Source organism: Carcharodon carcharias, chromosome 1 (genome assembly GCF_017639515.1).
Source record: "Carcharodon carcharias isolate sCarCar2 chromosome 1, sCarCar2.pri, whole genome shotgun sequence".
Taxonomy (NCBI): domain Eukaryota; kingdom Metazoa; phylum Chordata; class Chondrichthyes; order Lamniformes; family Lamnidae; genus Carcharodon; species Carcharodon carcharias.
In genome coordinates, this window is record NC_054467.1 from 98091324 (window position 1) to 98114118 (window position 22795).

Here is a 22795-nt window from a genome sequence, read left to right on the forward strand (position 1 = left end):
TTGACTTACCAGCAATCAGGAATGTTGTTCTTGACCAAACCAAAAAAATTGTAAAACCTTTGGGCCTGGCATGAATACTTTCCCAGAGTCCAGACTGTGCTCAATCCAAGAGAGATTTTAAAACAAACACGAGGAGTGCAAAACCATGGTACAATCTTTTACTCAAGGACGTGGAAAAGCTTTATGGACTGTGCAAGATGAAAAAGGAGATTTTTATGGTAATTAAAAGAAAATGAATTGGCCAGTAGTAAAAAAAAACTCTTGTTTGCAAGAGCTTTGTGACTCGAAGAATTCTTACAAACTGGACTTAAAATTTTGATTGTTACATGTGGTCAGTTGTTACTTGTTAAGCTTTGTAATGTTGCCAAGATAGAATGTTTAAAGTTGGAATCTGACAAAAGGGGAAATTGTTATGTGTACTGTGTGTAATAAGTTAGTTGTTAAGATGTTTACAATGAGGTAGCTTGTTGCCCTTTGATACTATAATGGAAAAATCATTACTATGATAATGCTTTTTTCATTTTTGGAGGGAGGTGTCATGAATGTGAAACTTTACAAATGGTTATGTTTTAAAATGTCTCCTTTAACTTAAGGCAAAACAGAATGTCCTGAATAGGAGGGTGTTAGTAATAAAACTAAACTCACAGAGACAGGCCAATGTGATCTGGCTGTCACTTGGGTTGAAACCCAAACCAAAACCCACTGAAAACCAAGTTACAGTTTTTGCACCTTAACAGAGAAAATACATAGCTGATTTTTGGAGACAGACAGACACCGAGATAGATGAAGATTGTGAGTGAGAGAGAGAGAGAGAGAGAGACAGACTATGGGCATAATTTTCCATGCCCACTAGCATCGGGTGTGTTCGGCGGCATGAGTGGACAATAGGCGAGAAGGTCAAAAATCAGTTTCACAACATCGTGAAACCAGTTTGTAATCGTCCTCTTTGCCTGTCAATGGCGGGCCACGTTTCCTACCATTGGATGTTGAGAAGCTCATTGTACTACATCTGCATGTCATTATAGGGCCAGCCAGCCAGAATCATCCCCCCACATTGTATCTTCCGAGCACATCGGTGTGATTGCAACCAACATGTTTCACAACACCATTCATAATGTGTGCACTTGATGGACTGCACTTTGAAGGGAGTTCAGAGGTGAGTGCACAGTAACTTTGTGCAGCACTCACGAAGGTTGATTTCAAGGTTGAGGTGCATTGGTGGGTGGGGGCGCAAGGGCTGCCCTGCAGTTGTAGGTAATACATAAGAACATGCAGGATGCGGGGGGGGTGGTTGCTGGAGGTGAGGGAAGCAGCCACACATTAGAGAAAGCTTGTATAAAGTGACCATTCCTCTGCAGCAGAGACGGTTCAGGTGCAGTCACATTGATATGATCGGAGTAGTGACTCTAGCTTATCTGCCCACTCAAGCAATGCAAAGGCACGAAAGTGCCACCAAGTGCTCCAGATCTTTTCACATCACGGGCACAGCCTACAAAGCAATAAGTATTTTAATGGACTGCAGTTGGAAGACTAGGCGTGATGTAGAATCTCCTTGCTAAAGCTGGCTGTGGAGCAGTCACTGGTGGAGGTGCTCACAGCCCCTTGCAATGTCAGAATCCCAGTTTGGACCAGCTTGCCCCATGGCTCAAGCTAACAGTGCAGCCTTGCAGTGCGGGTTAGGAGAATGCCTGTGCCTGAGCTGAGAGCACAACATGCAGTTTAATGGGCAAAGCTGCCACTAATCGGACAGGTGGAGTGGGGCAGATGTGGATGGGGTTTCGTGTAGCCATGCAGTGCACTTAACTCTGGCCATCCAAGTGGTTGCCAGCACTCTCCGGGATGTGTTAAGGGGCTTCAGACTCAATCAAGAGAGGTTCTTAGAACACCCAAGCTAACCTACCCATCTCTTTCTTTCATCTTGCAAGAGGAGAATATCAGGAGCATGAAGCCTGGTGAACTAGCTGTGTGCCTCGTGCTTACAGTGAGCGAAGATGATAAAGAAGAAACTGACAGAAGTGCATGGCTGAGCTGAGGGAGGAGGTGCCCCCACAGGAGGAAGGGGCCCAGGGTCTATAGACACTGCCTTTCGTTCTTCAGAAGACCAAAAACCAGTGTCACCAAAGACTGCGCATGTCTACGGAACTGGTTGATCACATCTGCCAGCTAATGCAGGATTTGGCATCATGGGGACATGAAAGTGACCACGGCGCTCAATCTTTGTGCCAGTGGCTCCTTTCAGGGCTCCACAGGAGATCTACTTGGGATTTCACAAGCCTCCACCCAAAAATGCATTCATGAGGTCACAGCTGCCAGCTTTGCAAGGGCACACAACTTTGTCTATTTCACCTGGGACCAGGAGAACCAGGATGTAAGAGCGATTGGATTTGCCCAGACCTCAGGTTTCCCACAGGTGCAGGGTGCCATTGACTGCACTCACATGGCGCTCAGATCTTTGTCGCAATAAGCGGTCAATTATGTCAACCGCAAGGGCTTTCATTTGCCAAATATGCAGCTGGTATGAGACCACCAGAAATGCATCCAGCAGGTTTGTGCAGTTTCTAGGGAGTGTGCAGGACTCCTACATTCTCAGTTGGTCATATATTCCTGACGTCCTCCAGGGTCCACAGAGGCTGCACGGATGGTCCTTGGGGACAAGGGAGGATGTAGCTGATGACACCCGTGCAGCGGTCTCGGAATGCAGCAGGGCGAAGGTATAATAAGACTCATGCTGCAACTTGCAAATTGGTGGGGCAAACCATCAGGATACTGAAAATGACATTCCGGTGCCTGCACCAGTCAGGTGGAGCCCTGCAATTTAGTCCACAGAGGCTATGATGCATCGTCATCGCCTGCTGTGTCCTTTACAACCTGGTGCTCAATGGAGAGAGGAGCTGGTCTAGGAGGAGATGGAGGAGCTGTAGGTCTCCTTCGATGAGGAGGACGTCGAAGGGGATGATGGTGAGGAGGTCCTCGAGGGTAACGATGATGGCGATGAGGCCCTCACACTGGCCAGATGAGGCAGGCGCCCTCAGGAGGTCCTAGATTTGTGAGGATGATGACGACATGCAGTGAAGAGACCGCAGAGATCTTCACATTGCACCTGTGAATGTTTGACTCTTGTCTGGCTGATGGCAGCGCACATACCCTCTGTACTAAGGCACCTGTCATGGAGACATTGCGGAGGCCCTAATACTCACTCGATTCCAGGAGGGTAATGAGGACATGCAGTGAGGGCACTCCATAGATCTTCACATAGCTTCTGAGAATGTCTGACTCCTGAGGGCAGATTGCTTGCGCTCTGTGATCTGGGTCATATCATAGAGATGCAGCCATGAAACTTTAAAAGTACCTGATCCTTTGTCCACCTTCAGCACCTGAGCCCTTCAGGAGCACAGTGTCACCGGTCACAGATGCTGAAGTGATGGGGGCCAGCCCCACCTTAAAGGCGCTGAGAGGAAACAGAGGATGGCAGAACTTTAGGATGCCTGCCCATGACATTCTGACAGCAATGACAAGCAACATCGAGGTGCAGGAATCACTAATGTGTCCAGGAAGTTTCAGGCCGCACCATCTGAAGGTCTGAAGGCTGCACAAAGCACAGGGAAGAGGCCCTGGACTGAGACATCTGCCTTTATCTTGTGCAGAAAGTTTTCACATCTGAGTGACATGAACACTGCTCATCAGAACAAGGAGCCACAGGCAAGGAGATATTCTTGAGAGTTCACTTCCAATAGTGACCATTAAGTATAAGTGATTAACACCAGTGCCCCGGATGTGCAACTACATCTTCTTAATCTTCCTAACCCTGCTGCTACATCTTGATGCTCCCCTGACATCCACAGTGGAGGTGGAGACAGCCTGCTGATTGCTACGCCCTGTCTGTGATGAACTTGGGGGGGTGTCCTCTGGAGGGCTGACACCTGGGGGGCCACAGCCTGCTTTCGGGGTCCTGCTGTGTGGCAGTGGCACTGTCCTCAGCCTGTGGAGTTGGAGCTGCTGAGGTCACAGGAATTGGTCGGACTCTCCCAGAGTCACCTGGGTGGATGGCCTCATGATGTGCACCTGCTGATCCTCCTCCCTGTGGGTGCCTGAGGGCCTCTGGCTGACTCCTTGAGGAGAAGGGGTAGCTGGAGTGAGATCAAGCTGCCTCTCACCCCTCTCATGTACATACTGTTTGAGGCCCGCAATGGTGTCAGTGACGGAGTTCAGCCCACACAGTAGTGCAGGATTGAAGTGCAGGCAAAAATTGGAAGGAATACCTACCCGAGAGACCGAGTTCTCCAAGGGGTGGTTCATTGGAATGTGCTCAAAATTAGCTGTAAATTTTAAAAATTGAAACTAGAGGCAGCAGAAAAGGAAAGCGAATGGGCATTTCAAAGGGTGCTAGAAATGGCGAAGTTAGAAAAGGAGGAAAGAGAAAAATGGAGAGAGTTCCAGCTTAAAATGCTGACAGTTAAAAAAAGAGACACCAATAGGTGAGGCAGGACTTATTCCCAGACCAGAATCCAGTGGAGAGATGTTTAAGTTTGTACAATCTCTTCCAAGGTTTGGGAAAAGGGATGTTGAAGCATTTTTTATTTCATTTGAGAAGATAGCTAAACAGATGAGCTCGCCAAAGGAAAACTGGACATTACCCATGCAGGGAAAATTGACAGGTAGAGCACAGGAAATTTATGCTTCACTGTCAGGGGGGTTTCTAAGGATTACGATGTGGTGAAAAAGGCCATTTTGAGTGCATATGAGTTGGTCCTTGAAGCATACAGACAAAAGTTTTGAAATTTAAGGAAACAGCCTGGGCAAACGTACATTGAATTTGAAAGGATTAGGCAAAATAGTTTTGACAGGTGGATAAGAGCATTAGGAGTTGAAAGTACCTATGAAGTTCTCAGAGAGATCATTCTCTTGGAAGAATTTAAAAACTCCCTACCTTCTGTAATAAGAACCTATGTTGAAGACCAAAGGGTTGCAACTGCTAGACAGGCAGTGGTAATCACGATTATGAGCTGATCCATAAAACTAAACCTTTTTTCCATCACCCCCATAAATTTGAAAAGGATAGAAAGTGGAAGAGTGAAAGGAAGACACGAATCTGGGAAGAGTGTCCTGTAGTCAGCATCGCTGTGAAGCAGTCTGGGAAGAGTGTCCTGCAGTCAGCATCACGGTGAAGCAGTCTGGGAAGAGTGTTCTGTGTTCAGCATCGCTGTGAAGCAGTCTGGGAAGAGTGTTCTGCAGTCAGCATTATGGTGAAGCAGTCACTTCAAAAGATGAAGTCAGCACAAAGGTGAGAGCTGATTGGTGAGTGGTGGATAAATGTTTTTCTCCAATTTTTTTCTCCAGTTTAAAATAGATTAAGCTAAGGAAAGGTAAGGGTTCTAGTTTTTATTTAAAGTACATAAATAATTTAATTTTTTTACCATATTTGTTAAGGGGAGGTCATGTCTGACCAATTTGCTTGAATTTTTCGAAGAGGTGACCAGGTGTGTAGATGAGGGTAGTGCATTTGACGTCGTCTACTTGGACTTCAGCAAGGATTTTGATAAGGTCCCGCAGGGAGACTGATAACGAAGGTAAGAGCCCATGGGATCCAAGACAATTTGGCAAATTGGATCCAGAATTGGCTAAGTGGCAGGAAGCAGAGGTCAAGGGGTGTTTATGTGACTGGATGCCTGTGTCCAATGGGGTTCCACAGGGATTGGTGTTGGGTCCCTTGCTGTTTGTGGTATATGTAAATGCTTTAGACTTGAAGGTAGGAGGGTTGATCAGTAAGTTTGCGGATGACACGAAAATTGGCGGGGTGGTAAATACTGAGGAGGATAGCCTTAGATTACAGGAGAATATAGACTGGCTGGTCAGATGAGCTGATCAGTGGCAAATTGAATTTAATTTGGATAAGTGTGAGGTGATGCACTTGGGCAGGACAAACAAGGCACGGGAATACACAATGAATGGTAGGAGCCAGGGAAGTAGTGAGCATCGGGGGACCTTGGTGTACATGTCCATTGGTCCCTTAAGGTAGCGGAACATGTAGATAAGGTGGTTAAGAAGGCATTTAGGATAGTTGCCTTTATTAGCCGAGGCATAGAATCAAAGAGCAGGGAGGTTATGCTGGAACTGTATAAAACGCTTGTTAGGCCACAACTGTGTGCAGTTCTGGAATCCGCGTTATAGGATGGATGTGATTGCACTAGAGAGAGTGCAGAGGAGATTTAACAGGATGTTGCCTGGGCTGGAGAGTTTTAGTTATGTGGAGAGATTGGATAGACTGGAGTTATTTTCCCTGGAGCAGATTGAGGGGGGACATGATTAAGGAGTATAAAATTATGTGGGGCATAGATAGGGTGGACAGGAAGGAAATTTTCCCCTTGCTGGAGGGATCAATAACCAGGGGGCATAGATTTAAGGTAAGGGGCAGAAGATTTAGAGGGGATGTGAGGAAGAATTTTTTTCACCCAGAGAGTGGTGGAACTCACTGCCTGAAAGGATGGTAGAGGCAGAAACCCTCATAACATTTAAGAAGTATTTGGATGTACACTTGCGATGCCATGGCATACAATGCTATGGGCCTAGTGCTGGAAAATGGGATTAGAATAGTAAGGTACTTGTTTGACCAGCACAGACTCGATGGACCGAAGGGCCTTTTTCCATGCTGTAGACCTCTATGACTCTATGACAAGTAGCCAAAGTAAAGAATGGATAGCTGGGAATACCTTGATATCTGCTCCCCAGGTCAGAAGAAAGGTACAGAGAGTGGAGGTGAAACTCAAAGGCCTAAGTGTTTCCATTGTAAAAAAGTGGGACACATTCATTCAGAGTGCTGGAAGTTGCGAGGGAAGCCTATGGGACTTCTTGGAGTTTGTATGTGTGAGTCTAAAAAGCCAACTCAAAAAAAAAATGCTGTAGATCAAATTGTAATTTTAACTACAAATAAGGATCCGGAGGCAAACACTGAATGCAGGTGAAGTGAATAAGGTAGATGAGAGATATGTTCTTTTGTCTAAAGGAAAGATAACCCCCTTTTCATCAAATGATGCAGCTAAACCCATAATTGTACTAAGGGACACAGGAGCTACTCAAACTCTTTTGTTGGAGAAGGACCTAGATTTCCCTTCAGAGAGTTCAATGAAAGCTAAAGTATTGGTGAATGAGACAAGTGGAGGGTATATCCTGTACAAAGTGCAATTGGAGTGTGATTTGTTGTCTGGATTGGTGGTTGTAGGAGTGGTTAAGAAATTCCCCGTGGATGTAGTTGATTTACTCCTGGGGAATGATTTGGTGGGAATGAAGGTTATAGCTTCGCCCATAATTACGGAAAGTCCGAAAGAGGCTGAAGAGACGGAACAGTTACAAAAACAAGGTCCTGGTATTTTTCCATTGTGTGTGGTGACCAGAGCAATGGCTAAAAAAAAGTCCATCACTAGAGGTCAAAGTAACACCACGAGCAGGTGTTAGAGTAGCCAAAACTTTCTTTAAAGATGAGGATAATTCAAAGGAAGTGTTTGGCAGGTTTTCATTAGTTGAGGCCCAGAAATCAGATCCAGAGTTAAACAAGTTGGAACATCAGCTCACACTGAAGCTGAGGCAGAAGGAATTCTGGGGTGCTATTACATTAAAAACAGAGTTCTGATGAGGAAGTGGAGACACCTTCACAGACCTGTGGATGAGGAATAGACGGTTGTTCATTAGATAGTAGTATCGCCCAAATACCTTAAGGAGATATTGTGAGTAGCGCATGAAATCCCTATGGCTGGACATGTAGGGATACAGAAAACCCAAGCATCGATAAACAGGCATTTTATCTGGCCAAGACTTCATAAGGACAGAGTGCAATTTTGTAAAACGTGTCATCCACGTCAGTTAGTAGGTAAACATCAACATGTAATCAAACCTTGAATACCCTTACCAGTTTTTGAAGAACCATTCAGTCGGGTATTAGTAGATTGTGTAGGACCATTACCCAAAATCAAAGCAGGGCATTAATATATCCTTACAATCATGGATATGGCAACACAATTTCCAGATGCTATTCTTTTAAGGACAATTATAGCTAAAGTGGTAGTGGAAAAGTTAACTCAGTTTTTCACTAGTTATGGCCTACCAATTGAAATATAATCTGGCAAAGGTCCTAACTTCATGTCTAAAATTTTCCAGGACATAATCAGCAATTTGGGTATCAAACAACTAAAGTCCACTGCTTATCACCCACAGACACAGGGAACTTTAGAGAGATACCATCAGACTCTCAAAACCATGATTAAGACCTATTGCCATGAATACCCAAAGGATTAGATTTCTTACTATTTGTTACCAGAGATTCTCTGAATTAATCTATTGGATTTAGTCCACTCGAATTGATCTATGGTGATGAAATAAGAGGTCCATTAAAAGTGATTAAAGAAAATTTCCTAAAGCAGAAAGACAGATCCTCTACTTTGGATTATGTGTCCATGTTTCTAGAAAAACTCACAGGAGCATGTAAAGTAGCAAGAAATATCATGAGATTTTTGGGAATGTGTGTGTTTTAGGAAGTTTGTGCTTAACTTCAGTACCATAGCTGTACCTCAGACCAATTTGTTGAGAAAACAGGCTAAAGTGGTATGGTTAGCAGAATGCCAAGCAGCCTTTGAAAAGCTGAAGGCGATCTTAATAAATGAACCACTGTCGGCTGCCCCTGATTTTACCAAATCTTTTAAAATGGCAATTGATGCTAGTGATTTGTGGGTAGGTGCAGTCCTATTACAAGATGATAAATTAGGGATAGAGAAGTTGGTGGGGTACTTTTCCAAGAAACTAAATCAATATCAGAGGAAGCACTCTACAGTAGAAAAAGAAACTCTAGCATTGTTGTTGTCTCTTCAACACTTTGAAGTTTATGTCCGACATGATAACAAAGAAACACTGATCTACACTGATTATAATCAACTGGCGTTCATTGAAAAGTTTAACATTTGAAACATGAAACTGTTTAGATGGAGTCTGCTGTTTCAACTATTCGATGTAAAGTTTGTTCACATTGCCGGTAAAGATAATGTGGTCGCGGGTGCATTGTCCCACGTGTAAAATAAGTTAAAGGGGTAAGAAATGCTGAATAATGTATAAGATTGTATAAGGTAGAGGAAGGATGAATGAAAGTAAGTATTGTGTCTTGTTGCCCTTGTGTCACTTACCTTGTGATGAAACACATTTTCGAAATGGAGTTTCATCAATTTTAAAGGTGGAGGCATGTAAGGAGCCTTTATTTTTTATTTCTGTTGGACTGTTGTAAAGAACATATCTTTTTTATTTTCTGTTGAACTGTAGATTAGAATTACAATGGCTGCAGTTTGAAAGACACTCCACTGGAACAGAATGAGAGATATATGCAATGTTGCAGCTCTGGAACAGAGTGTGTCATGAGAGACAGGATGGTAACGGAAAGGAGTCCTGGACCAAGTGAGCTGCCTGGCAACAATGTTTTAATTGGCTCCTGACCAGGTGGCCAGGTTTTGTGTGAGAAGCAGTGCAGCAGAATAGCTCCTAGCCTGAAAGGAACAAGACCTAAAATCTCTTTCTCCTGTGTGTGGAAGATTGCAGTAATTCCACAATAATAGCTAGCTGGCTTTTCTTCTCATATCTCTATAACCTTTTCTCTCTCTCTAAAAACCCCTGCCTAGAGGCAAAGGGGAAAATCACTGCTGGAGACATTGAAAGGCAAGTGCTCAACCAGTGAACTAAATAGTGAAAGTGCTGGAAGCCCACCTCATGTCATCAACAAGAACTGAAAAGAATTTGGAAGACATCGATCAAAATCAACCCGTTGAATCCTGTACTCCGTTACTGGCGCTATTGAAGTGTTTTATCCTACCATTAAAATCCAAGTTTTTGTGTGTCTTATGTGTCTTGTTTGTGTGTGTGTGTCTGTGTGTGTGTGTGTGTGTGTGCGTGTGTGTTTAGGGTTTGAAGAAGTGGATAGAGTTTAAATTATAGTGTTAGAAATTAGCAGTTAATATTTCTTTCTTCTGCCGCTGTCTAGCAACAGTTTGTTCAATAAATAGTTATTTATTATTACATTTACAAGCCTGATACTCATATTCTGTTAACCTAACTCAAACAGTTATGTAGAATTGGGGCAATCTGGTGGTTTGGTCAAACCTTTCACATTTGTTGTGGCTCGGGGAACAGTGGGGCTTGACATTACAGTGAGTCGTGACGGCAGTTACTCCTGTAAAGAACAGGAAAAGACTATTTTTGTGATAGAATCTATATAGGATGCTGGTGAGAGCTGGTTCTCTGTTCAAAACGAAAATGGAACAGATGAGATTTTTGGAGAGTTAAGGAACAAGGAGTCGCCAAGTTGGTCCTTGCTTGTGGAAGTCGATTCTGGAATACTTGTTTTGAGTGGAATGATTTTCAAAGGATACTGGAAGATTTGACCTGACGTGGGAGGGAGAGGTAAACCCACTTGAAAGCTGGGAGTAACTTAGGACTTGATCTTTTAATGCTATATACCTGCCAGAAATGTGGTACAGATTGAATGGAGTTGTAAGATGTATGTCAATTGTGTTAACTATTTAATGCCAAAATATCTTTTCATTATTTCGGCTTATTAGTTGCTTGTTAAGTAATTTATGTTGATTTTAGTCTTTTTCTTACAGTAAAAGTCTAAAAACGTGAAATCATTTCATTCAGTTATTTTCATTAGTTTTGGGAAATTTCTCTTTTTTAAGAAGTTAACTAAAAAAAGGTTTCTGTGGGGATCATAAAAATATATTTTTTTAATTCAGTCATGAGATGTGGGTGTCGCTGGCTAGGCCAGCATTTATTGCCATCCTAATTGCCCTTGAGAAGGTGGTGGTGAGCTATCTTCTTGAATGGCTGCAGTCCATATGGTGTGGTTATACCCACAGTGCTGTTAGGAAGGGAGTTCCAGGACTTTGAACCAGCGACAGTGAAGGAATGGTGATATATTTCCAAATTAGGATGCTGAGTGTCTTGGAGGGGAACTTCCAGGTGGCAGTGTTCCCATATGCCTGCTGCCCTTTTCCTCCTAGATGGTAGCGGTCATGGGTTTGGAAGATGCTGTCTAAGGAGGCTTGGTGAGTTCCTGCAGTGCATCTTGTAGGTGGTACACATTGTTGCCACTGTGCATTTATGTTGGAGGGAATGAAAGTTTAAGCTGATGGATGTGGTCCAATCAAGCAGGCTGCTTTGTCTTCTATGGTTTCAAGCTTCTTGAATATTGTGGGAATTGCACTTTTCCAGGCAAGTGGGAAGTATTCCATCACACTCCTGACTTGTGCCTTGTAGATGCTAAATAGGCTTTGGGGAGTCAGGAGGTGAGTTACTTGCCACAGGATTCCTAACCTCTGACCTGTTCTTGTAGCCACAGTATTTATTTGGCTACACCAGTTCAGTTTCTGGTGAATGGTAATCGCTAGGTTGTTAATAGTGGGGAATTCAGTGATGGTAATGCCACTCAATGTCAAGGGTCGATGGTTAGATTGTCTCTTGTTGGAGATGGTCATTATCTGGCACTTGTGTGACGCGAACGTGACTTGCCATTTGTCAGCCCAGGTGTTGCTGCATTTGGACATGGACTGCTTCAGTATCTGAGGAATCGCGAACATTGTACAATCATCAGCTAACATCCCCATTTCTGACCTTACGACTGGAGGGAGGTCATTGATGAAGCAACCGAAGTTGATTGGGCCTAGGACACTACCCTGAGGAACTCCTGCAGTGATGTCCTGAAACTGAGATGATTGACCTGCAACAGCCATAACCATCTGCCTTTATGCTCTGTACGACTCCAACCAGCCAAGAGTTTTCCCATTGACTCCAGTTATGCTAGGGCCCCTTGATGCCACACTAAGTCAAATGCTGCCTTGAGGGTAGTCAATCTCACTTCACTTCTTGAGTTCAGATCTTTTGCCCATGTTTGAACCAAGGCTGTAATGAGGTCAGGAACTAAATGGCCCTGGCAGCACCCAAACTGAGCATCAGTGAGCAGGTCATTGCTGAGCAAGTGCCACTTGATAGCATTGCTGATAACCCCTACCATCATTTTACTGATGATTGAGAGTCGACAGATGGGGCAGTAATTGGCTGGGTTGAATTGGTCCTGCTTTTTATGCACAGGACACACCTGGACAACTTAGTACCTGGACAGTAATATAAAAATGGACAGTAAGAGCATCTTTAAAAATATAAAAAGGAAGTGAGAGACCAAAGTGAACATAGGTGCCTTACAAGAATGAGTCTGGGGAAATAATGATGGGGAACCAGGAAATGACAGAGGAGTTGTATAAATACTTGGCTTCAGTCTTCACAGTAGAAGACACTAATAGCATTCCAATACTAAATAATCAAGGGGTAAAAGAGGGGGAGGAAATAAACACAATAACTATCTCTAGAGAAAAAGTACTAGTGAAGTTAATGGGGCTAAAGGCCGATAAGTCACCTGGACCTGATGGGTTGGATCTTAGGATATTAAAGGAAGTAGCTACAGAGATAGTGGATGCATTGGTAGTAATCTTCCAAGAATCCTTAGATTTTGGAAAAGTCCCAGAGGATTGGAAAACTGCCAATGTAACACTCTTATTCAAATAGGGAGGAAGACAAAAAACAGGTAACTAAAGGCCAGTTAGCTTAACATCTGTCATTGGGAAAATGTTTGAGTCTATTATAAAGGATTTAATAGCAGAGCATTTAGAACCACATAATCTAATCAAGCAGAGTCAGCTTAGCATCATGAAGGGGAAATCATGCCTGATAAATTTATTAGAATTCTTTGAGGAGGTAACAAGCAGGATAGGTAAAGGGGAACCGGTAGATGTAATATATTTGGATTTCCAAAAGGCCTTCCATAAGGTTCCGCACGTGAGGCTACTTAATAGGATAAGAATGCATGGTGTTGGGGTAGTTAATTAGCATGCTAGAGGATTGGCTAACTAATAGAAGACTAAGAGTCGGGATAAGGGGGGCATTTTTAGGGTGGCAACCTGTAATTAATGGAGTGCCACAGGGATCAGTGTTGAGGCCTCAGTTACTTACAATATATATTAATGACTTAGATGAGGGAATCCTTGTGCATGAATCCCAAAAATCTAACATATAAGTTCAACAGGTAATAGGGAAGGCATATTGAATGTTGGCCTTTATTTCAAAGGGAATGGAGTATAAACATAGGGAAGTCTTGCTAAAACTATACAAGACACTAGTTGGACCATAGCAAAAGTTTAGGTCCCCTTATCTAAGGAAAGATATACTGGCATTGGAGGCAGTCTAGAGAAGGTTCATTGGATTGATTCCGTGTATGGAGGGATTTTCTGATGAGAAAATGTTGAGTAGGTTGGACCTGTATTCACTGGAGTCTAGAAGAATGAGAGTCAACCTTATTGAAACATATAAGATTCTTAAGGGGCTTGACAGGGTAGATACTGAAAGGTTATTTCCCCTTATGGGAAAGTCTGGGACTAGAGAGCATAATCTCAGAGTAAGAGGGAGCCCATTTAAAACAGAGATGAGGAGGAATTTCTTCTCTGAGGGTAGTTAATCTGTGGAATTCTTTAACGCAGAGGGCTGTAGAGGCTGGGTTGTTAAGTATATTCAAGGCTAAGATAGACAGATTTTTAATCAGTAGGGGATCAAGGGTTATGGGGAAAAGGCAGGAAAGTGGAGTTGAGGATTATCAGATCAGCCATGATCTCATTGAACGGTAGAGCAGTATCGATAGGGCGAGTGGCCTACTTCTGCTCCTATGTCTTATGGTCTTAATTTTCCACATTACTGGATAGATGCCAGTGTTCTAGCTGTACTGGAACAGCTCAGTTAGGGCGGCAGCAAGTTCTGAGGCACAAGTTTTCAGTACTATTGCCAGAATATTGTCAGGGCCATGGCCTTTGCAGTTTGCAGTGCCTTCAGCTGTTTCCTGATATCACGTGGAGTGAATTGAATTGGCTGCAGATTTGCATCTGTGATGCTGGGGACATCTGGAGGAATCCGAGATGGATTTTTTCACTCAAATCTTCTAGCTGAAGATTATTGCAAATGCTTCAGCCTTATATTTTGCACTGTGCTGGGCTCCCCCTTCATTGAGTATGGGGATATTTGTGGAGTCTCCCCCTCCTGTGAGTTGTTTAATTGTCCACCACCATTTGCGCCTGGATGTGGCAGGACTGCAGGTCTTAGATCTGCTCCTTTGGTTTTGGAGTCACTTAGCTCTATTGCTTTCTGCTTACGCTGTTTGGTACGTAAGTAATCCTGTGTAGTAACTTAACCAGGTCGACTCCTTATTTTTAGGTATGCCTGGTGCTGCTCCTGGCATGCCCTCCTGCACACTTCAATAAACCAGGGTTGATCCCCTGGCTTGATGGTAATGGTAGAGTGGGGATATGCTGGGCCATGATGTTACAGATTGTGGCTGATTACAATTCTGCTGCTGATGGCCCACAATACCTCATGATTACCTAGTCTTGAGTTGCTAGATCTGTTCAAAATCTATCCCATTTAGCACAATGGTAGTGCCACACAACACAATGGAGGGCATCCTCAATGTGAAGGCGGAACTTCGTCTCCACAACTACTGTGCGATGGTCAATCCTACCAATACCATCATGGACAGATGCACCTGCAGCAGGCAGGTTAGTAAGGATGAAGTTAAGCATGTTCTCCCCTCTTACTTGTTCCCTCACCACCTGCTGTAGACCTAGTCTAGCAGCTATGTCCTTTAGGATTCAGCCAGCTTGGTCTGTGGTGGCACTACTGAGCCACTCTTGGTGATGGGCATTGAAGTCCCCCACCCAGAATACACTCAGAGTAATAAGAAAACAAAGGATAGTGATCAATTTTACAGGATGTCGTTCACTTTTATTAGCGGTTTTATTAGTTGCATTGTTCTCTATTATGTTAAATACACTCTTTCTCCCCAGAAGACGGCTGTGGGAGCTTTAAAGGAAAAATATACCTTCTCAGAAAGTTTTTGAACAGGCTGGAAAATTCAAAATGCTTGCAGCCTTCATATTAGCCAATGGGAATGCCTGTACTGCAGTAACTGTGTTATCCAATCTTCAGCATATATTTTTGTGCATTCAGATTAATATCATTGTATATGGCAATTTATTATTATGAATGAACTCTTCTTAGTGCCCTGTTATTACCCATGTTTTGCATGGTGAGACTATTGGAATATGCATATTTTATATGAAGGCTTTGAGTCCTCCCATTTATTCCTAAATTGCTTTCCCCTCTTTTCTGGCAAGCTATGAGTTTCCTAACCCGGACAAAGCTATTCTCTATTAGTTGATGGAAGGTATGAGGCGATTAATACTGAAAGTTTTCTTCCTTTCACTGACAATTAGTAATGAACCCTTTACAGGTGGATAATGAGGATACCAAATGGAGGGTTTGATGCTCACTAGAAATTGGACATTAGTTTAAGAATTTGGATGAAGTGATGACAGTTGTTGCATCTCCAAAGGCAGCCAACCCATTAGCAGCATTCCGATTTCCAGCTTGCTGTCTCACCAGCAGCAACCACAGGTAAGTCTCAGGGTTGGGGGTGGGAGAGTACGGTTGGGGTTTATTTAGGGGATGAAGGACATCTGAAAGGAGGGAGCTGATTGCAAACCATCAGTGGTTTTCCATTGAAACTAGCATGCCTCTACAGATGGTGGACAATTCACTCTATTGGGTCATTGCCCAAAAAATGGTGAAGAAAACATAGTCCAGAATTCCAATCTCGTAAATATTTGGCAAATTAGAATATTATTACTAAAATGTTAGAAGCAATTGAATTTTATAAATTGTTGTTCATAATATTTCATATTACTTCAATTCTCAATAGTGAGCTTTAGAAAATCATTTTGAATTTAAAGATTACTGCTATTTAATATACTTAAAAGAATTGTACATAAAAACAATATGGTAATCAGTCCATTGTGGTGTTTTCCTCTTCATAGGCAGTAGTTTCCTAATCCCACCCAGTTTCCATATTTCTTTATCCCCCTTTCCTTTAACTGGCTGGGGAGGCAATGATGTAGTGGTACTGTAGCTGGACTAGTAATCCAGAGACCCCATTGTAAAGGCTCCGGGGACCTGTGCTTGAATACCACCACAGCAGATGGTAGAATTTGAATTCAATAGAAATCTGGAATTGAAAGCCTAATGATGACCATGAAACCATTGTCAATTGTTGTAAAAACCCATCTGGTTCACTAATGCCCTTTAGGGAAGGAAATCTGCTGTCCTTACTTGGCCTGGCCTACATGTGACTCCAGACCCACCCATGTGGTTGACTCTTAAATGCCTTCTGAGCAACGGCAATTAGGGATGGGCAATAAATGCTGGCCTAACCAGTGACGCCCACAGCCCATGAATGAATTTTTAAAAACCCTCTCTACCTTGTGTCACAAGAATCCTGATGGTGTAGCTTTCCAGAGTTCCATTTTCAACAAACCAGCCTATAACACCTCCTTGATTTGGCCACTTCTGATAAAACACCCAGCTCTTTAGTGTATCTGAGCTATTCACACAGCCTTCCACGTTTTATGCCATATTGGCCTGCTCTCACAGTGCCTCCAAGAGTTCCTGCATTTGTATGCTGATTGCCTTCTGCCTCCGGCTCTCCTTTATGCCTGGCCATACAGCTTTCAGATGTTAACTTCCTTCCTGCTGGTACAGCTTCCAGGTCAAAGGTCACCAGGTTATATGGACCAGTAGTTCTTATGTTCAACAATTGTGTGCACTGCACTTGGATATGCCATTGTTACGGTCCCTGTGGGGAAACTGTAAATCATAATAACCAAATTTATTGACTTACCCCCAAATGAAGAAATTACTAAGAAGTTTTCACTTTTTGTATCTTTTACTGTAACACAAATCAGAGCCAATGTAAGTCAAGCATGAATTAACAGACAAATGATTCAAATAGAAAGGTAAATTTCACTTTAAGTAGAAGATGCAACAAAGAGTGATCTCATTATAATTGATGCAAAACTCTTAAAAACACCTTTCAAACATTCTTTAAACCAATTATACATTTCACAAACATTTTAAAGAAATCACTGGTTTTCCTGAATGTCCTGCTTCCGGGTCAAAAGTTGTCACACCATCAATGCTGCTATTACCTTTATGCGTTATGTATAATAACAAAACTTTCAGTGCCTTTAGTAAATTATGGAATTGTCTTACTGGCTTAGCCAAACTGGAACAGACTTTAATATTTTGTAAGTTGGTACAAAAATGATTTTCAAGTAAAAGGGGATTTGTTTCTTTAACTCAAATTCGTAGTGTTAAGCATGAAACTTGTGAAGTATCGTATTCAATATAGTAATTTTCCTCCAAGTTCATGTCATTTATCTAATGGAAACAACATTACCTTTTTGAATTGTAACTTTTTCTTCCTTAGGAGGTCTGAATTGATATTGAGCACAAAAATTATCTTCATTCAGGAACCATGTTACTTCAATTTTTGTTTTTCGCTCTATTCACCTTTACCCATATCAAGTCTTTTTTACATTTTAAGGAGGCAATGCCATTCTAACATTGCCTTAGAAACATTAAGCAAGTTTTAGTGGAAATAATTATGATGGGGATTTTGCCTCAGTTTCTTAATTTATTGTCAAGTTTTCAAAAAATATTTTGGTTTTGCCTGTGGCATATTTGGTGACTTTGTGCCATGGAGAAAGCAATTTACACTGTGTTGCCAAATAATAAAATATTTGGAAGAACACTTATTAAGTATGATAGTGCCACTTTACCACATCTTTTTAACAAACAGTAATCACTCTTAGTCTATTTCCTTATTCCTGACACTGCATTGTGGAAGAAATTTGATAATTCCATTTCACGGTATATTATAATCTAAGCTACTCGTGCAAATATTGTACCTGTTTACTCCAGTTATCTGCATTGTCCAACACATTTGCTGCTTCAGGATAGATTTTTTGTTCTGAGCATTTGCTGCCTGTTTCTTCAAAATATTTGTCAAACCCCTGTAACAGACTTGAAACAATTATTCATGAGGTGCCAACTTCATATTTTTAATTAAGTACAAAATTCAACAGTTAGTCACTACCAAAAAACATGTTAAATACTATTCTGTGAAGCTTTTGCATTTTATTGTAATTTATTGTCTCACCTGTGATATATTTCCTCATAAGCACAAAAGCTAAAGGAAACAGTTTTTATTTATGAGGTGTTTTAACATAGATAAATATCCCAAGGTGCTACACAGAGGTAGCAAAATATTGATGCTGAGCCAAAGAATAGCTGACTAGAAACTTGGACAAAGAAGTGAGCTTGTAAGAAGAGCCTTTGAGGAGAAAATGGAAAGACAGAGAGATTTAGTAAGGAAATTCCATATTACAGATCTAAAGCTGTTGAAAGCACAGGGCTGCATTTTACGTGCCCTCGCCGGGTTTGTTTGCGGTGGGAGTGGGGAGCGGCATGTAAAATAGGGTGAGTGGCCAGCCCACCACCTTCCCGCCAACCCCCGAGCTCACCCATAATACACAGGAGTGGGTGGGTGCCAAAATTGGCAGCCCACCTTAAGTAGATATACTTAAATAGATAATCAAAGATCAGTTGGGCTTGTTACCAATCCAAATGACCCCCAGTAATACGCTTCCCATACCATAAAATGATTGATGTGAGCAGTCAGGTGGGACTGAGCACCCTGATCTTTTCAAAAGGTTTTTCAAAGGATGGGAAGGAAAGGAGTGTATTACCTTCATGGGGTGTCCTTTGTTGATTAGGGATTCATGCTGCAGTTGGGAAGGGGGTGTTCTTGGGTGTAATGGAGGCCTAAGGCTTCCTGGCTCACATGGAAACCTGAAAAATCAATCTACAATTAATCTCTGGGTCTCTTTGGGCTCAAGACTCGGTCCCTCTGTCACTGCTCCCCCCTCTTCTGCCCCTGCTCAGGCCTCAGGTTGAAACTGCAGATCAAGTCCTGATGGCATAATTGGACACAGTCAGCATTTTTAACACAGGACTCCACTTCCTTCCTGGGTGTCCTGCTCACTTGGGGAGCAGGTTAACATGCGGATATGGCAAGAACAAAATGAAGGCATAATTTATTTGTCAATCAGATTAGAATTGGTGGGGGTTAATTCTCATTGCACCACCCCATTACAGCCCACAGCAATTGGGATTTCCCTGTATTTAAGCCAATTTTCATGTTGTTGCTAGTTAGACTGTAAATTAGAGGCATTTATGGCCTGGCACTGACACAATTGACTTTAAATATGTTCTCTGAGTGACATTAGTGTGCTATCCAGCAGTATTTACGTCTACACCACCCATTTCATTGTTGCAAAAAAAAATGGCTCACCAGTCGTAAGTGTTAAATGTCATCTTTAATACATTGTGACTAAATGAAATATGAGAACATGTATGTCATCAAAAATTCACCCCAAGCATTGACATTCGAGGCTGAATGTTTTGTGGGGTTGGGGGGGGTGGTGCATGGGGTGGACTGCTTGCACCCCTGCCACTAGCCCCAACTGCTGCAGGCGGGCTAAATAGGGGCAGTGTGGGACTTCCATCACTCACTAGGGAGAAAGTCCCGCACTCAGGAGCTGCCAGCCAATCTAGTGTCAGCTTTTCACTTTTGCCCACATTTACACTGGGATTTGATTCAAGGGGCAGGATCTTCCGGTCACTAGCAGGGGTCGGGGCCTGCTCGCTGACACGTAAAATGAAGTGGGATGACGTCAGGTGGAACTCCCCATGTCACCTGGCATCATTTCCATTTTCAGGTCAGCGGGGGCACAGCCAAATCAGCTGTGCACCCGCCAACCTGTCAACCGCCTACTGAGGCCATTGAAAAACTAATTAAAGTCATTAATAGACCTGCCCGTCCAATCTTAAGGTTGACGGGCAAGCTGGGAGCCCTGGCAGGCTTCGGGAAAAGCATGAAACCTCATCCACGGGCGGGATGTAGGTTTCATGAGGGTATTTAAATTTTTATTAAATGTTTCAATAAAAGTTATGGACATGTCCCAACTCATATGACAGTGTCACATGAGGGGACATGGCAGGGAAATTTTTTTATCATTTGTATTACAAATTTTAATTCTGAGCTGAGCTCCCTGAGGCAGAACTTGGCCTCAGGGAGATCAGTGCGCTCTTTCACGCGCATGCGCGAAAGCGTGCACTCCCGGCTGAGGGTATCTCCCCGCCTGCACAGGGAGCGCATAGCGCTTCCAAGAGGACGTCACGCTGGGTGGGCCTTAACTGGCCCACCCACGTAAAACGGCAGCGCATATTTCCCATGATATATTATATGTGAGGAAGATATTGCTCCTCCGTTAGAGCAAACTTCTCATCTGTTCACTGCTGTATAGCTTGGTTATGTTTTTGGGTTCCAGAGATTATATTGTTTTGCCTATCAGTTAATAATGTTTCAATGGGCTGTATTATAGCAATCTGCTCTTCTGATTCACGTACTCTTATTGTCATTTGTCATCTTTCTTTATTCTACAATATGTTGCGAAAAGGCAAAATGTTGTTCCAGACAGAGTTGAACTGAGTTGGAGTTTACTGAGTGTTACCTTGATAATAATAATACAAGTTTAAACTTCACTTCGGAAGATATTCATTTGAACTGCCCTGATCCTGTTCCACAGCTGCCTTTTACCATTCTATCCTCCTTGTCCTGCTTTGTTTAAGCATGTCACATTTTACAACCTCACTTTTGCAGTATACAATCTGTCCTAATTTCCAAAGAGAAAATCATTTTTGATCTTTTTCTGATCTTGCCCCTTCAGGTGTAGACCTTGCTGGGATGGCCTGTTTTTTTGGGCAGCAGCAGAGCCTGGATGTTGGGCAGGACGCCACTCTGGGCAATGGTGACCCCTCCCAGCAGCTTATTGAGCTCCTCGTCATTGTGGATAGCGAGCTGCAGGTGGTAGGATTGGTGCTGGTCTTCTTGTTGTCCTGGGCCGCATTGCCGGCCAGCTCTAGGATCTCAGCCGTCAGGTACTCGAGGACGGCAGCCAGGTAGATGGAGGCTCCGGCCCCAATATGCTCAGAATCGTGACCCTTGCGGAGCAGCTGGTGGATAGGGCTGATGGGGAACTGGTGACTGGCTCTGTAGGAGCGAGTCTCGGCCTTGGTGCATCCTTTGCCTCCAGTTTTACCGCAACCAGACATCTTTCAGGATTAGCTCTCATTTTTGCATATCTTACAGCAAGAAGAAAAAACAACCTTTACTTATTTTAGAATAACATGAGCTGTTCCTAAACAGAAAAATCCCAACTTGTGCTGAGTTGAGATTTCTCAGGAGTTATTCACTGATTTTCCTGCATCTGGAGAAAGGATACAATAAAAGTACTACAGATTACTCCATGGATTGAGTGGAGGGTTACGAATCAGGACAGCAGCTAGTTACTAATTACTTGCCTTACCCTTTTTGACAAACATTAAGGATACATATTTTCAACTTCAATCTCTGATGGTAGTGATTATATCTGAATGAGTATCTGAACACCTAAGATGTCCTGCTGTTTGCAGGTCATGGAAATAACTCATTATCCTATCAGGAATACAGCTCACTAATCTCAACAGCCTATATTTAATTAAAATCTTGGCTGCTGAGTAATTGATATTAGAGCCCATCAAGCATGTAAGCCACTTTATTTCTTTTACTCTCCATTTTGACTCTGAATATGTCATTATGAGAATTAAATACACATATTTTGTTGCATATTTTGTAGTGCTAATCGAGTTATTAACGTTAGTGTACTTTTGACTTCAAAGACTTAATACAATAGTATTAAATTGTGGGAGTTTTTGAATATATTAATTTTATCTCCTCCTTTACCCTGCAGATGATGTAAAAAGTCAACTACTACTAGAGTACAGTACATGTATAGGATTCAGTCAGAAAACTGAATTCATGCAATAGCAGGTTATCCTCCTTCAGGATTGTCAGGCTGAAAGGATTGTTCTATACTAGATCTAAATATGAACAAAATTTCCTGGTACGCTGGATTTCCAACTAACAGTTGTCACAATGTGACAAGGTGGGGATGAATTGGGTGATAGCACAAAATGGACTGACAGAAATCTGCAACTTCTTTGACACTGGGCCAAATTTTCTTTCCTGGTGAAGTCAATTGGAAAGAAAATTGGACATAACTGGGTTGCCAACTCACTATCAGCCTGTTCTCCATTGTTGACAAAGAGCAGCTTCACTCCCTCTACCATTGCTCAGTTACCAACCATTGGGAATTGTTTCTCTTATTTGCTCTATTGAAATCCAATATAATTTTAAACACCTCTATTAATATCCCTTAATTTACCTATTCTAAGGAGCACAGTCCAAACTTCTCTAAGCTCTCTATGAATCTGAAATCTCTCCTCCATGATATTGTCTGGTAAATCTCCGCTGCAACCTTTCGAGGGCCTTGGCATTTTTCCTAAATATGCTGCTCAGATTTGGACACAATACTTCAGCTGAGGAGTAACCAGTGATTTATAAAGGTTTATGGCACTGACATAGAACTAAAAGCACCAGAAACAAGTCATTCAGCCCAAATACCAATGTTTATGCTTCACCAGAGCTTCCTTTCACTGTCTCAGCAAATCCTTCTATTCCTTTCTCCCTAATGTACTTAACTAGCCATACATGCATCTATAATATTCAGCTGCTCATTATGGTAGGAATTTCCAATTCGAACAACTCTCTGAATTAAGATTTGCACAATAATTACCATTTCCATCTGAATATGTTCTCCTACTTGCAGGGATTAGGTGGAAGAGAGGAAGGGAAAATCAACAACAAAAATTGACACACGTGACAAATTAGCAGGAT

General features: G+C 42.5%; 1 protein-coding gene across 1 annotated transcript; it reads right to left on the reverse strand.

The window, feature by feature from the left end:
* Window positions 1–20712: 20712 nt before the first annotated feature.
* Window positions 20713–21132, reverse strand: LOC121273922 (histone H2A-like). Its single transcript, XM_041181086.1, has one exon. It carries the CDS (start codon window positions 21130–21132, stop codon window positions 20713–20715), a length of 420 nt encoding a protein of 139 aa, XP_041037020.1.
* Window positions 21133–22795: the final 1663 nt, after the last annotated feature.

Excerpts from the sequence above, each read along its gene's own strand:
- LOC121273922 (XM_041181086.1), bottom strand. The coding sequence starts at position 21,132 with ATGTCTGGTTGCGGTAAAACTGGAGGCAAAGGATGCACCAAGGCCGAG.